The sequence below is a fragment of the Fusarium keratoplasticum genome, chromosome 4, assembly GCF_025433545.1.
Source record: "Fusarium keratoplasticum isolate Fu6.1 chromosome 4, whole genome shotgun sequence".
Lineage (NCBI taxonomy): Eukaryota > Fungi > Ascomycota > Sordariomycetes > Hypocreales > Nectriaceae > Fusarium > Fusarium keratoplasticum.
Window position 1 is genome coordinate 3827545 of NC_070532.1, and position 15144 is coordinate 3842688.

At 53.6% G+C, this 15144-nt stretch overlaps 5 protein-coding genes across 5 annotated transcripts; 4 read left to right on the plus strand and 1 right to left on the minus strand.

Annotated features, from left to right (window-relative positions):
* Positions 1 to 1245: 1245 nt before the first annotated feature.
* NCS57_00622300 (Zn(2)-C6 fungal-type domain-containing protein) lies at positions 1246 to 2857 on the plus strand (the record flags this gene model as incomplete). Its single annotated transcript, XM_053056116.1, has 4 exons — positions 1246 to 1305; positions 1362 to 1853; positions 1910 to 2029; positions 2087 to 2857. 4 exons carry the CDS (start codon positions 1246 to 1248, stop codon positions 2855 to 2857), a joined length of 1443 nt encoding a protein of 480 aa, XP_052915071.1.
* A 627-nt stretch (positions 2858 to 3484) lies between these two features.
* NCS57_00622400 (Proteasome subunit alpha type) lies at positions 3485 to 4503 on the plus strand (the record flags this gene model as incomplete). Its single annotated transcript, XM_053056117.1, has 5 exons — positions 3485 to 3515; positions 3570 to 3576; positions 3626 to 3678; positions 3734 to 4121; positions 4173 to 4503. 5 exons carry the CDS (start codon positions 3485 to 3487, stop codon positions 4501 to 4503), a joined length of 810 nt encoding a protein of 269 aa, XP_052915072.1.
* A 180-nt stretch (positions 4504 to 4683) lies between these two features.
* NCS57_00622500 (CHY-type domain-containing protein) lies at positions 4684 to 5168 on the minus strand (the record flags this gene model as incomplete). The annotated part of the gene is made up of 3 exons (XM_053056118.1): positions 4684 to 5003; positions 5066 to 5109; positions 5164 to 5168. The coding sequence occupies 3 exons, from the start codon at positions 5166 to 5168 to the stop codon at positions 4684 to 4686; spliced, it is 369 nt and encodes a 122-aa protein (XP_052915073.1).
* Positions 5169 to 5558: 390 nt separating this feature from the next.
* Positions 5559 to 8045, plus strand: NCS57_00622600 (DNA helicase; the record flags this gene model as incomplete). Its single annotated transcript, XM_053056119.1, has 1 exon — positions 5559 to 8045. The coding sequence occupies one exon, from the start codon at positions 5559 to 5561 to the stop codon at positions 8043 to 8045; it is 2487 nt and encodes an 828-aa protein (XP_052915074.1).
* Positions 8046 to 11414: 3369 nt separating this feature from the next.
* Positions 11415 to 14425, plus strand: NCS57_00622700 (Potassium transport protein; the record flags this gene model as incomplete). Its single annotated transcript, XM_053056120.1, has 3 exons — positions 11415 to 11514; positions 11643 to 13396; positions 13448 to 14425. The coding sequence occupies 3 exons, from the start codon at positions 11415 to 11417 to the stop codon at positions 14423 to 14425; spliced, it is 2832 nt and encodes a 943-aa protein (XP_052915075.1).
* Positions 14426 to 15144: the final 719 nt, after the last annotated feature.

Sequence of the window (15144 nt, forward strand, 5' to 3'; positions counted from 1 at the left end):
TCTGTAGACTCATGCATCGGGCCCGGCGCACCTGCAATCGTCACCGAGCACGCGGCCAGATGGGTCAATGATGCGCTCTGCACTGCTACATCGCGTTCAGTCTCTTTCTTCGGACGCGATACTGCATCGTGGCTGTGTGCGTTCGTCCGGCCTGTGGAGTCACCTGTAGATACTGTAGATAGACTCGTCAAGGTAGCCTGCCCTGCGGCAGTCAAATCAAGTATGGTGGCATGGCACCTTGTCACGCAACAAGGATCCGGATTCGGCCCACCACTCCCGCGGAACTATACCGTGATGATCCAGACACGGGATTGTTCGTCGGAGCTTCGCTGGCCTGGCAAAATGGTCTCGGGAAACGTGTGTGTGTGTGCATGTGTATGGTCGCCCGCCGGCGGCCCATGGCGGTGGAAAGAGACCCAGAAGTGGTACGGAACCCGACACCTTGCTTCTCAACTCAAGCCCCCGCCTCGGGCCACCGTTGACGCCGTGGGCACTTTGTTGTGTGGCTTCTTCAGCTCAATGTCGGTGGTAGCCAACCAGCAGTCATATCGGCCATCCCCTTGCACACCTCCTGGTCAGCCTTATGGGGCTGACGGCGCTAGAAGCACCTTTTCTCCACAGCGCCCCGATGCCCAATGCCGCCGCTATGCCAAAGTTCCCGGGGCATCAAGCCAAGACCATGTGCTTGTTTGGAATCCGTCAACCGATCCAGGCTCCCGAACGTGAGTAGGTGGCCCCTCACCGTCATCCCATGCTCTCAGCCCCGATGCCAGACTGTACCAACGTCAACCACCTCGTCATGCCTGTCGTGCCCTGGCCCCTGAGCTGTGCACTCAGTGGATACGTAAGCCACCGTCCCCCAGCCGGCTGGAGTTGGATAGAAGCTCTTGACCCATCTCATTCGCTGTTGGGGGCCGCCCTCATTACCGCACCATGAAACTTTGGCAGGGTAGTTTCCGTGAAGGGAAACATCTTCGTTTCGCTTGGCCGAGCTATCCCCAGGCACGGGAGCCCTCAAGGGGATGTGGGAGATGCTATCCCGTATCTTGTGGAGTGATACACTTTCCCTGGGATGCCTCAGCCAGATGTGAGTCGTCGACTATTTAGTTTCAGCATCGCAGACGGCCTTGCCGAATTCTTGGCCATGCTCCAAGCTCCTCGTCTTTGAACGACTCAGCTCGAACGCACACTACAACGGCCCTTCCGATCCAGACTCTGCGCATCCAATTCCGACATCCAGACAGCATGGTGGGTGTTCCAGGCAAGTATAAGGGCTGCGAGACTTGCCGAAGGAGGAGAGTTAAGGTTGGTTTGCTGGCAGACTCCTCAGTGGCCTATGTCCAAAGCTGACGAGCAATCAGTGCAGTAATGAGAGGCCATACTGCCAAAAATGTATATCGAGCGGCAGGCAATGTGAAGGGTACGAGAGAGAACGTGTCTTCATCACCGGAACACTCGAGAACAAGGGTAGGGTCGCCTCGCACCCCAAAAAGGGATCTTCGTCCAAAAAAACGAAGGCCTCGGCAGGCGAGAGTTCCTCCAGGCTCAATCTGACACCGCTTCCTCCTCTCGCTTCGGCCTGGGATGACCACACACTTGTGTCGAACCAAGGCGTCGAGTATTCGGTCCTTATCTCCGCATTACACACTGGGCCTCCAACCGTCTTACGGGACAGTTCAGGTCAATATGACTCTGCAGGATTCCACATCATGTTTCCCCCATACACCCCTTTGGAGCTGCAGCAGTCCCTGAGTCAAAGAGACTTTCATGTTAGAGCGCAATGCCTGGCGCGTCTGCCTGGCGTCGACGAACCAGATGACTCGGCAGAGAGCTATTGCATCTTCTTCTTTGAGGTTGGCTCATTGCTCCCGTCAGCCCGTCCCATCCTAAACCTGCTGACACGAGCCAGCACGACTCACCACACGCATTTAGCGAGTCTGGACCACATCAGATGTGGAATATGGGTCCAGCTTACTTCAGTCATTTCCCCAACCACCACTACTTTGTTCGAGTGTATCGACCCTTGGCTGTAAGTCCCGATTGGATTGTCTGAATTTTGTCGCTCGTCGTACTGAATGGAATCAAGACTGGTTTCGCTCTCTTGAATCGGCAAGACACATTTGTGTCGGCTCCAGACTGGAAAACCATCCCGTGGCAGGGGCATCCGAAATGTTCTTTGGACCAACTGTTGGACCTCATTCTCTTCATGCCCACGATATTTGAACAGACGGACCAGGTTGTGCCATTAGAGGCTACCCTCAGTCGACGTTATCGCGCTCAGCAACTTCTTCAGGACTGTCTCTCACTTGAGGGACACTTCAGTGCTTGGCTCCAGTTTGCCGTCCGACCCACTGAAGGATATCCTGCGCCCTACTGGGAAGAGGAGTTGACGAGCCCCGGTGGCTTTATTCCATTTTCCAACTCCTATTCCTTCAGGGATGGAAACACGGGCCTGACTTTCCTGTACTATTGGATGGCACAGATCCTGCTTCACCAATGTATTGAGAGCCTGCATAGAGCCATCTGTCAGCCCGTCATCGACGCGTACCCCAACATGTGGCCCGACTTGCCACCTGACCTTCAAATCGACATATCGCGGTACCAGCATGGCCGTGTGTTTGCTGCCGATATTTGCCGTGGGCTTGACTCGGTACTCGACAACACGGTGCAGCCGGATATGCTAATAACACCAATGACGGTAGCAATGGATTTGTACAGAGAAATCAATGCAACCTCGCAGGACGGCCTGATGGAGATAATGTGGCTGGACAACTTTCGCTCGAGGCTGGTGGAAAAGGGACAGCATGTTGCTGGTGTCCTGCAGAGACAAAGATGGGCCGAAGTTGCGAGCTTTTGACCAAGGAGAAGGTGCCCATACTTGATAGGTTGAAGACTTCATTCCCCCCTCCTTAATCATGTCGAAGAAGAGTCGAAACGCTTCAAGCTCCTGCCCCGTACTTGGAGAAGAGCAGCTGGTCTGCAGGGATGTTCATGATTCATGTCGATTTTTTAGTTGAAGTATGAAGAGATAGACACCGATAGAACTGGGTAAAGTAAAAAAGAAGGCGATGAGATATAGGCCGGATAGGTGACTTCAAAAATTGGCAAGAGCCGAATTGGTTGATAGTGGTTCATATGATGAAACCCAATGAATGAATGAATGAACAAGGCAGGGGCGTTGAGGCAGTGCGTAAAGCCGTGCGAGTTTGAACAAAGACAGTACGTCGGCCCCGCCACTACCTTTATCCGGAACCACTCCCCTCGCTAGCACCGGTGCTGGAGCTCCAGCTCTCAGCCTTCCGTAGGTACCAGGCAGGCTGCAGTTCTGACGAAGCTACCCCAGCGGCTCAACGTCAACATCCACCATCAACCAGACCCAGCGCCAACCCTTCAACTCTCCGCCCTCACTCCCCGAACCGGTGTGTCGAATTCATCCTCCATAAACCTTTCCACCATACGACACATTTCTCTCCAAACCTAAATCATGGCCTCCGGATACGACAGAGCTCTGTCGGGTGAGTACTGACAGTGTTCCCCATTCATGATGCATAGCTAACAACGGGGGCTAGTTTTCAGGTTGGTATCTCTTTACTGGCTTCATTACAGCATTCTAACACATCGCTAGTCCCGATGGACACGTCTTCCAGGTCGAGTATGCTGGAGAAGCTGTGAAGCGAGGTTTGTATTAGACTCTAGAGCGACGGTATTATCATCACGGCTCACACCTCGATAGGAACCTGCGCAGTTGGTGTCAAGGGTACTGATGTTGTGGTGCTGGGATGTGAGAAGCGATCGGCCATGAAGCTGCAAGATACTCGGATCACGCCCTCCAAGATCCAACTCCTCGACAACCACGTCGCCCTGGCATTCGCTGGCCTCAACGCAGACGCCCGAATCCTCGTCGACAAGGCGCGATTAGAGGCGCAGTCCCACCGTCTCTCAGTTGAAGACCCCGTCACCATTGACTACATTACCAAATACGTCGCCGGTGTGCAGCAACGGTACACCCAGGCTGGTGGTGTGCGACCATTCGGCATCAGCACCTTGATCGTTGGATTTGATAATGGCAGCAAGGTCCCCCGGCTCTACCAGACCGAACCCTCTGGTATCTATTCCGCATGGTAAGGTTCTTCAAGGCGCAGCATGTGGCCTCATGCTAACTGTGGATTTAGGAAGGCGAACGCTATCGGCCGTTCCAGCAAGACTGTGCGCGAGTTCCTCGAGCGAAACTACAAGGAGGATATGGACCGGGAGGCTACCATTCGACTGGCCATTAAATCCTTGCTCGAGGTCGTCCAGACCGGAGCCAAGAACATCGAGATTGCCTTGATGGCACCTGGCGCTGCCATCGAGACGCTGCCCACGGCTGAGATTGAGGGTTACGTGAAGGAGATTGAGCAGGAGAAGCAGGAGGAGGCTGCCAAGAAGAAGACGGGCAGGACCCCAGGCACTGGAAGTGCGGCTATCCTGACCAGATCTCAGGATGATTCTGCTGCGGAATAGAGGGGAGTTTGGGAAGAAATCGCATAGACCAGGGCATCTAGCCTTCGAACTAGAACCCAGTGCCATTGTATCAACACAATAATGACGGGACGCGTTCTATTAGGCTGTTTTCCCGTGCAAGTGACAAGTCGCTATGAATCCTCAACGCCGTACAATTTTCCATTTCTTATTCTTCACCGATCATCCCAACTTGTCAGCATCCTCGTTCGGGTCGAAGATGGATCTCAAACCTCCCTGCCTCTTCCTGTCGTCCTTGAGCATCTTGCTGTTCATTCGGACATCGTCGCTCTCGATGGACAGGGCAGCCTTGGGGGTCTTGGCGTCGATGATGAAGTGGTTATCGCAGTGGGGGCAGTATTCGTCGGCCTCCTCGAACTCGGTGGCGTCCTTTCGGAAGCACTTCTTGCACTTTTTGCAGGCAAAGGTCATCTCGAAGGTCTGCATGAGAGGGTGGGATTCCTGCTCGGTGTGGCACTCGACGCAGTCAAACCATTTCTTGCCTAGACACGCATGGGTTAGCTCCGAGGGTGTTGTCATATGAAAGCTTGTGGCTTGGTCGTACAGCAAGGCGATCGGACGGCGACTTGGGCGTTGAGAATATGCTTGCTAATGTCATGTAGTTAGAGCCTGTGACTGCAAAATTCTGGGCGCAGCTCGTACCACATGGTGAATACTGTTGAAGGAAGATTCGGATTTCTCGATAGGCTATAGACAGTATGCGAAAAAACAAAAACTCGATTTCAAAGTTCGTGGTGGTATATGGAGGTTTAGTTCGTTCACCGGTAGGTTCAAATAGAAGCCGAGAGACTTTGGCGGGGTCTTCAACTTTTGGGAGCACCTCAGGCCCCTGACCACGCGCCGCGCTAAAATTTGGGGGTTTCTCCGAGCTGACTCCAGGCAGCGTGATCCCCTTAGTCATCATTCATCATTGAGGCAACACTTCAAGGCTGATTTCAACCCTCTCATCTCTCCAACGCATCTTCCCCAACAACCCACACTCGCTCCTCCACGCAACATCGCCAACCCCGATTCGCGCTGTACGGAAGTCGACCAACATGCCTCCGAAGAGAAAAGCGGGCGGCGCCGTTCAGGGCGGGGCAAAGGTTGGCAGGTCCTCGCGGTTGTCGACACCAGGAGCCGCGACGCCTCGAACCATCGATAGCAATGATGAGAATCTGATGGAGGAGGATGACGCCCCGATCGACGAGGCCCTGGAGCGGGATTTGAATAAGAACATAGACATTTTCTCCCTGGATCGCTACCAGAAGAGACATGCGATTCGGGATCCGCTCCCGCATATTTTTGGCGATCGTGACTTTTCCTACCTGGTTCTCAAAAAGGACCATCAGAACCGCCCTCTCTGGATCGATCCTCAGAAGGGACGCATTATCCTAGAGAGTTTCAACCCTCTTGCCGAGCAGGCCCAGGACTTCCTCATCACCATCGCCGAGCCGCTGTCCCGGCCGACCTTTATGCACGAGTACGCCTTGACGACCCATAGTCTGTACGCCGCTGTCTCCGTCGGCTTGTCGCCAGAAGATATCATCAACACGCTGGATCGATTCCTCAAGACTCCACTGCCAGACGAGATTCGAAACTTCATCACCAGCTGTACTCAGAGTTACGGCAAGGTCAAGCTGGTTCTGAAGAACACGAAGTACTATGTCGAAAGTCCCGATCCCAATATGCTCCAGACTCTCCTCAAGAACCCCAAGATTGGCCCTCTGCGTGTTCAGGGAACGGAAGAAATCACCACCACTGTTGCGCCCAAGATCGGTGGTCTCGTTATCCCCGGAACACAGAATGCTGCCGGAGTGAAGCAGGCTAATGGCCTCGGTCAGTCCGGCGAGCAAAAACAAGACGATGCGCCGGCCAAGGAGGGAGACGTCTTTGCCGACCTCAACGAGGAAGATGATGAAGATCAGGAGGTGACACACTCGTTTGAAATCGCCGACAAGGACGTGGAGACTGTGCAGAAGGAATGCCTGAACCTGGGATATCCAGTTCTGGAGGAGTACGATTTCCGACGCGACGAGGTCAACGCCAATTTGGATATCGATCTCAAGCCCGGCACGCAGATTCGACCGTACCAGGAGAAGAGTCTAAGCAAGATGTTCGGAAATGGACGAGCGAAGAGCGGACTCATTGTTTTGCCTTGTGGCGCTGGCAAGACACTTGTGGGCATTACGGCTGCTTGCACGATCAAGAAGGGTGTCATTGTCCTCTGCACGAGTTCCATGTCGGTCGTGCAATGGCGAAATGAATTCCTCAAGTGGTCTAACATCAACCCTGACGATATTGTCGCCTTCACTTCGGATTCCAAGAACAACGTCTTCACTGGAAGCACCGGTATCATTGTCACAACCTACGCCATGGTTACGCAGTCGCGAGCGAGATCTTATGATGCTGAGAAGATGATGAGGTTCCTGACGGGTCGGGAATGGGGTCTGATGCTGTTGGACGAGGTGCACGTCGTCCCCGCCAACATTTTCAGAAAGGTCACGTCGTCGATCAAGACGCATTCGAAGCTGGGTCTCACGGCCACGCTCCTGCGAGAAGATGACAAGATTTCGGATCTGAACTTTTTGATCGGACCTAAGCTCTTCGAGGCCAACTGGATGGAACTGTCCAAGCAGGGCCACATCGCGAGAGTCCAGTGTGCCGAAGTGTGGTGCCCGATGCCTACCGAGTTTTACGACCAATATCTCAAGGCACCAAGCAGGAAGAAGGGCCTTCTCTATATCATGAACCCGCGCAAGTTCCAGGCCTGCCAATACCTCATCAACTACCACGAATCGCGAGGAGACAAAATCATTGTCTTCTCAGACAATGTGTATGCCCTCAAGGCGTACGCTCTCAAGCTACAAAAGGCGTTCATCTACGGTGGTACCGGCCAGGCAGAGCGTCTGCAAGTGTTGGAGAACTTTCAGCACAACCCCAACGTCAATACGCTATTCCTGTCCAAGATTGGTGATACCTCTCTCGACTTGCCCGAGGCAACCTGTCTGATCCAGATTTCCTCACATTACGGTTCACGTCGTCAGGAAGCGCAGCGACTGGGTCGAATTCTACGAGCCAAGCGAAGAAATGATGAGGGCTTCAATGCCTTTTTCTACTCGCTTGTGTCAAAGGATACACAGGAGATGTACTTCTCATCCAAGCGACAGGCTTTCCTTGTTGATCAAGGATATGCGTTCAAGGTGATTACGCAGCTGGCCAATATTGAAAAGACTCCTGGCCTCGCGTTCGCAGACGTGTCAGAACGTCGTGAACTCTTACAAAAGGTGCTCGTTGAGAACGAGAGCATGGAAGAGGACGATCCCAACGACGATCTCTTCCATCAGGGTACCATGGGACGCAAGAAGAAGAAGAAGGGTGCCCGACGAACAGCCGGAACCCTCGGGGAGCTCAGTGGTGGCCAGGACATGGCATACATTGAGCAGAACAAGAAGATGCAGACAGTCAAGCGGAACAAGAAGGACAGCAATGCCTTCTTCAAGAAGATTGGACGAGAGAATGCCAGACGCGCCGCGGCGCAATAATAGACACAGTTGGAAACGAGACTACACAAGCGGATACGGGTTGGGCAAACCAAAGATTGACAAGACACAGGTTTCGGGAGAACGGGTATAATGGAGAGATTGGAGAATCGTATAGTAACATCCGCCTCGGAATGTCTTGGAGGCGCAAGGGACGGGGAAGACTCGGCGTTTAGGAAAAAGGAGCGGCACACGGAAGCCCGCTTAGACTGCATCATGTATTCTCATTGTACTCCGTACCAAGCAGATCAAAGAAAAATGACGTTTGAAACCAGGATGATGGGGGTTCCGGCGTGATGTGATGATCAGGTTGGAGTTGGCGGGGATATATGATGTGGAAGTATAGTGCCGGCCGGCCAGTAATACGGCGATACCGGAAGGTGGTCAACGACAGACTGTATTGAGTAAGATGGCGCAGTAAAGGGGGCTATCGAGACCTGCAAGCGAGGCATCGCAGGGTGTTGTGTATCACACCACAGGCGGTACTGCGGCACAAACCCATGATGCAGTGCGTGGGTGAGCATTCGCAAAGATGGTGGTGTAGCAACAGCAACGACGGACGTCAAAGACACCTCAGATGCGATATGCAGATAGCGTCCCTTCAGCTGTTTTAGAGTCAAAGCCCAGTTGGAGCTGGGACCTTTTAGTGCCGAGTTAGTGAGCCGGGGAGAAAAGCTTGGCGATACTAGGGCTGAGGTTTGGGATGCATCCATCTCGGAACCTCGATAAACACGTGGGCTGCACCAACACAGGTGGCTTGATATGCTGTGTTTGATAGAGAGAAGGCGGTGGACATTGAATACCCTGTCAATTCGGGGGTCCAGATTCGTGGCTGTTCAATCTCACTCTGTCTCGGAGCTGCTCGAGTTGTCGTCGTCTAGTGTCGTCTCCGGCATCCGCGGCGCTGGGTCCGGCGAGAAGGATCCGTTGTCGTGCAGGACGCTCATGCAAGCGTTCTGGGCGCCTCTTGTCTCAGCTGGTTCGTGGCTGAGAAACATCCATTAGCGAAAACGGCGACGCCGGGAGAGTGGAGGAGGAAAAGAGCGGTGACATCACAGCTTATCCCCTCTTTTGGTGTTTATCTCTGCTGTAGAATGGAATTGCCGCAAGATATCCATCCTGGATGCCGATAATGTTGGAGATGCATGGATGGAAAGACAAGTCGTGGCTACGTCAACGAGTTGTATTGGGGGCGTTAGCTTGCGAACGCCCATTGTGCTGGGACAGCCAAACCATCCATCCGAGAAACGGCCCTAATTTTGAACAGGGGGTCTAGGGTTTTTAGCCGTTGGCGTTTTTCAGCAGCCCCTTGGCTTGGCTGTTTTGAGCGTAGGCGGTTGAGGACAGTGTTTGCTGCCATTTGGCTCCTCGGGGAGAATATTGCGCTCTTGCGACAATCTCAATCAAGATCTCGTCTTCGGATCCGGGCTCTTGCAACCGTGCCTGCGGTTTCGTCAGGGATGTCTGGTATCTGCGTTGGCTCATGGAAACAGCAATTCAGGCTTGATTGCAGGCTCTGCCATTGGCCCGATAAAGGATTGGCAATGCGACAAGGGCCGCTGCAGGTCTCACTCGACGCACAGGGAGCAATGCGAACATCCCCAGCGAACATCTCGAAGCTGTGCGCCGCGTTTGCTTGTGTAGATTCCGTGGAGCGCCTGCGGGTCTGTGACGTTTTCCAATGGACCCGTCGGGGTAGTCGGAGACGTGGAAGCAATTTCGTCTCTGTTGGAATACGCTGCTTGGCGTCATCGGATCAGCAGCCATCAGAATCCAAACCAAGATTGCCAATCAGGAAGAGCACGCACGTGTCAGTACTGCGGGCGTTTGCAACGGCTTTCTCCTCCCGCCCGGAAACGGACGGTGGTGGGTGAATTGAACATCATGTCAGGCTTGGTAAGTTTGTGAGCTCTCACTTTGCAGTCTCGCCCCAGCGAGCACAAGACCTCCAGGCTGTCCTGTCGTGTCGAGACTGTGGCATGGATCCTGACCAGGGCCGCTAATAAACACCAGCGCCAGACGACGGTGGGCGGGCATTTACCGGTGCCGGGGAACTCTCCCCGAGAAGTGGTTGATAAGCTCTGCCTCACCTTGGGTTGTCGGATTTTCGCCGCCGCCGGGTCCAAGCCCCATATGTATGCGCTGCATGCATCTACTATCTCGCCAACAACCCCGGCCCCGGCCCTGTCAATGCCGCGCGTGCTTGCCTGGTGGGAACCACTCCTTGCTGTGCCTGGATCGCTATGGGCCCAACCCTTGGCCTGGATATCTTGGCCTGCCAGGTTTAGACGGCCGAGTGCTTCTGGATCTGACTCTGTCTCTCGCCCCTTGCCGCCCAAGACCCGGCACCTTGCTTCGCTTTGGTCGTCGAGGTTGCCGTGGTATGCATGGATATCCAAGTCCTTTGACCAGCGGCGGCCGTCAGTGACGCCCTCGTGTCTCGATGGCGGATCCCGAGTCGCCGCCGTCTTTGTCTCTGTGGCTTCCGTTGGATGCTCTTGGCTGTGTTTTGTGTTTGGCTCCCGTTTTGTAGCGTTGAGGTAATCAGGTATATGCGTTGTTGAGGACGGGAGGTGGGCTTGCTCGTTTCCCACAAAGAATCTTCTTTGATCGATCGAAGCCAACCTAATATTAGACTGGAAGGGATCGCTCCGTTGCCTCTTGCCGTTTACCTCTACCTACCTACCTGAGGCAACTCCATTGTCCCCTTTCCAGGTTCCTTCCTCCTCTCCTTCCTTTATCAACAACGTGGGCAGACTGATGTGAACTCAACCTCAACAACATCACACCTTGAATCTTTCCCATTCCACCTTTAAACCTCCATCACCAATCCTCACCTCTTTCCGTGAATCCCTTCCAATCAAACATGCTCCTCCTCGAGAAACTTCAGCGCTTCGTGTCCTCGGTCTGGGCACTCCTCTCCTAGCCTAGCTCCTCGACTAGACTCTAGTCGCCGCACCTGGTTCCATCTCCCACAGCCACCACCATTTTATTTACCCTTAACGACCACCATCAACCGACTGGCCAGTCGCAGTCCTTCAGAGACTCACCCGTCATCTCGTGATTCACTGCACGAATTCCCCTTCTACCCGCTCGTCTCCGCCTTGGCAAAAAACCTTGTTGCTGGTGTAAATCACCAGTCTCCTCTCCTGCGCCTGCGCCCCTCCGTCAGAGACCCTCTTGCGCCATACATAGCCGTCGCCATGGTTGTCCTTCCTTAGCCTGAAGCTCAGCGGCCAAGCAAGCGATCCTTGAACCCAAATATCCTGGGCGATCCTCTTCACAAGCTCCCCCCTGTTTTCTTCCTTTCTCCCATTGTTCACCATCAACCAACCCTTCTGCTGGTTATTCTTCTCCCTCACCTCACGAGAGATGCTAGACGGGGCGCGCGCCTCTTTTTGGGCGCAGCTCAAAGCTGTCAAGCTTCCGTTTGTTTCCAAGAAGCCGCATTTCAATTTCATTTCTGTCCACTGTAAGTCCAATCCTCCCTCGACCACTGACGTGCATCCCCCACGTGGGAGTGCGTTTCTTGTGTTCCCATCCCCCGGCACTTGACATCGAATGCCAAGTCCCTCTGTCTAACCACTTGACGAATTATAGATACGTGGATTATTGGTGCAACCTTGATCGCTTCCATTGCCATCTACGCTGCAGGCCGCGGCGCCACCGAATATGTCGACGCCCTCATGTTCGCCAGCGGTGCCAATACCCAGGCCGGTCTCAATCCTATCGATGTTAACCTCTTGAACACCTTCCAACAGGTGGTCGTCTACGTCTTCACCATCACATCCAATCCGATCACGCTCCATACCTCGGTCGTATTTCTGCGTCTCTATTGGTTTGAAAAGAGATTCCAAGGCTGGGTCACGGATGCCAGGCAACGTCGCACCACCATCTCCAAATCAAAGTCTCGCGCGCGTAGCGAGGTCCGTCAGGCCGAGGAGGGAGTCAATGGCCGGCATATCACTGTCGTGCCTCACCAGGGCCGACCACCGCGCATTACCAATGACGGAATCTTACTCGACGGGGACGCGATGATCCAGTCCCAGGCTATTGAGGACGATGACGACGATGACCACATGCCGCCTAAACCACCACCAGCCAGTAGCGACGAGAGCGATACGGCAACCGTCTCAGCCGGGCGGTCCAATAGCATGGAGCTGAGCCCTCTGGAGAAGCCCGATCAGGCATTCGAGGAGGACAGGGATAAACGCATGGAGGGGCCGGGCCAGCCGCAGAATGCGCCCACGGGAATCACATTCGCTGAGACAGTCAAGAGGAGCGACGGCATCGACGACGAGCTTACCAAATTTCCTCGGAGGACCCATGCCGAGCACATTGCCATCCTGGAGCGCCAAAGAAACCAGGACAATGAAGTTTTGCGAATTCCCGGTCCGCGTGAGACCGAGAGGGGCATGGGACCGCGACGACTTGATGACGGTGATGCACAAGACGGAGACGACGATACCATTGCCATGACACACACGAGGGACTCACGGCAAGATCAAGCAACCATCGACTCGAGGCTCCCGCGCGACCGCAGACCAACCATTGTCATTGCTGAGCCTGAACGTCCCATCAGGGAGGAGTTGGCCGACGATGCTAAGGCTGTTGGTGGCACTCTTGATTCTCTCAGGTTCCGCAAGCCTAGGATTTTCAACCGCGGCCAAAAGCAGGTCCATGAAGACCATGAGAGCGGCGGACCTGTGCGCGCTTTTCGGACTCGTACATTGGATACCATCAAGTCAGCCTGGTCCAACGATCACACCAAGGACATGCCGTACCTGAGTTATACGCCGACTATGGGTCGCAACTCCAACTTTGTGGGTTTAACTCTTGAACAACGAGAGGAATTGGGTGGAATTGAGTATCGGTCTTTGAGGACCCTAGCTCTGATCTTGCTTTGCTACTTCTGGGGATTTCAGCTTATTGCTGTAACCTTTCTGCTCCCCTTTATTCTTCACAACGACCACTACGGCAAAATCGTCGAAGACGATGCCATCTCAAGGACCTGGTGGGGTATCTGGACCGCCAACTCGGCCTTCAACGATCTTGGTCTTACCTTGACCCCAGACAGCATGAACTCGTTCAACACCTCAGAGTACACCATGATGATTATGTGGTTCTTCATCATCATTGGCAATACTGGCTTCCCCGTCATGCTGCGGTTCATCATCTGGGTTCTGGCTCAGATCGTGCCCAAGGGCACAGGTCTCTGGGAGGAGCTGAGATTCCTCCTCGATCACCCTCGCCGATGCTTTACTCTGCTATTCCCCTCGAGCGCCAACTGGTGGCTTTTTTGGATTCTGGTCGCTTTGAACGCCATCGACCTGTTGTTCTTTGTCATCTTGGATGTATGTCAAGTTTAACCCATGTTTCTGTTGATCTAGCTAACCTCAACCCAGCTCAATTCTGGCCCCGTCGCCCAATTACCAGTACATACACGCATCGCCGACGGTCTCTTCCAAGCCGCAGCTACTCGAACTGCTGGCTTCTCTTGCTTCAGCATGTCGGACCTTCACCCAGCAATGCCAGTCTTGTACATGATCATGATGTACATTTCTATTTTCCCGATTGCTATATCTATCCGCCGAACCAACGTGTATGAGGAAAAGTCACTGGGCGTTTACGGCAACAAGCGGGACGAAGACGAGGAGACAGACTCGCCCAGTGCGCTCAACTATGTCGGTACTCACTTGCGACGTCAACTGTCATTCGATTTGTGGTATGTCTTTGTGGGCTTCTTCCTTCTCGCCATCACGGAGGGTACCAGCCTCAAGGAAAAGAAGTTCAACTCGTTTGATATCCTCTTTGAGGTGGTCAGCGCTTACGGCACCGTCGGCCTGAGCATTGGCGTACCCAACGTGAACGCTTCACTTTGTTCCCAGTTCACCGTTGTTGGAAAGCTTATCATCATCGCCATGCAAATCCGTGGTCGTCACCGTGGGTTGCCATACGGTCTGGACCGTGCGGTACTGCTCCCTAGCGAATCTCGTTTCCAGAAGGAAGCCGAAGAAAACCAGCCGATTCTGATCCGGACCCGGACGAACGCCTCGATTGGAACTGCTTCCGGAGTCGAGCCCCAGGCCGGCCTTGCTGCGTCTGGCCGACGAGGCAGTTTCGGCCGCATCAAGGAGCGAGCAAATAGCCGCATCATCTCGCAGTTCCTATTCCCAGGACCTGTCATCAGCAGTGACGAGATCCATGGGCATAGACGCACTACGTCCAATACATCTCAAAACGCGGCACGAGTCTTCCCTCGAGCCAACACTGAGCCGGTTTACGACGAGGAAAAGGACCAGGTCCCTCCCTTGCGGACCATCGAGTCCCATCACCACCACCATCCACAGCCTCGTCGGGCAGACACGACCCCAATGCTCTAAGCCACATGCGAAAAGAGCCTGCTACAGTGGAGGAAGCAAGACATGCATCCCCCCTATCATGGCCTCGAGAACTCATGCCCTCTCACTTTCAAAGGTCAACGTTACTTTCAAACACTTAAACGGTTACAAAACCAGCCACATATTTACGAACTAAGCATTCTTCAGTTGAAAAGCAATTTTGGATGTTACAAGAAGGATCATGGCGTCTACAATGGGATTACAGGATTAGATTATGGGACCTGGGAAGGTGGTTTTAAAGCGCAAGCTTGTCTTTTTGCCCGCATTGAGCGAGGTTTCATGTTTCTTATTGCCCGCACACACCACCACCGCGACGCAGTCTGGTCGGTTACTTGGATTTACATGGGCGTCTTTGTCTAGCGCGGCGCGGCCTAGAAGGTCATGACGATTTCGGGTTGTCTGGTGTTGTTGGGGAACTATCTATTACACTCTACCTAGGTACACGGATGTCAGCATGGAATAGAACGGCAGTTTCAGAGGAAATTGAAACCGCCACAGGCGCAACTCTGTCGATTTGACTTTTAAACTCAAGGAGCTTTCATCATAGTGATTATGTATATTAAGACGCCTCTTCGCTAGTCCAGTCGCGTTCTAAACAAGATTACCGGTTTGGTTCTGTGTCATTACAAAGGAAAAGCCCCAGACAACTCTCTGTTGCCCAAAATGAAGGTATTACATCCAGGGGCCATCAATGTCTAAGT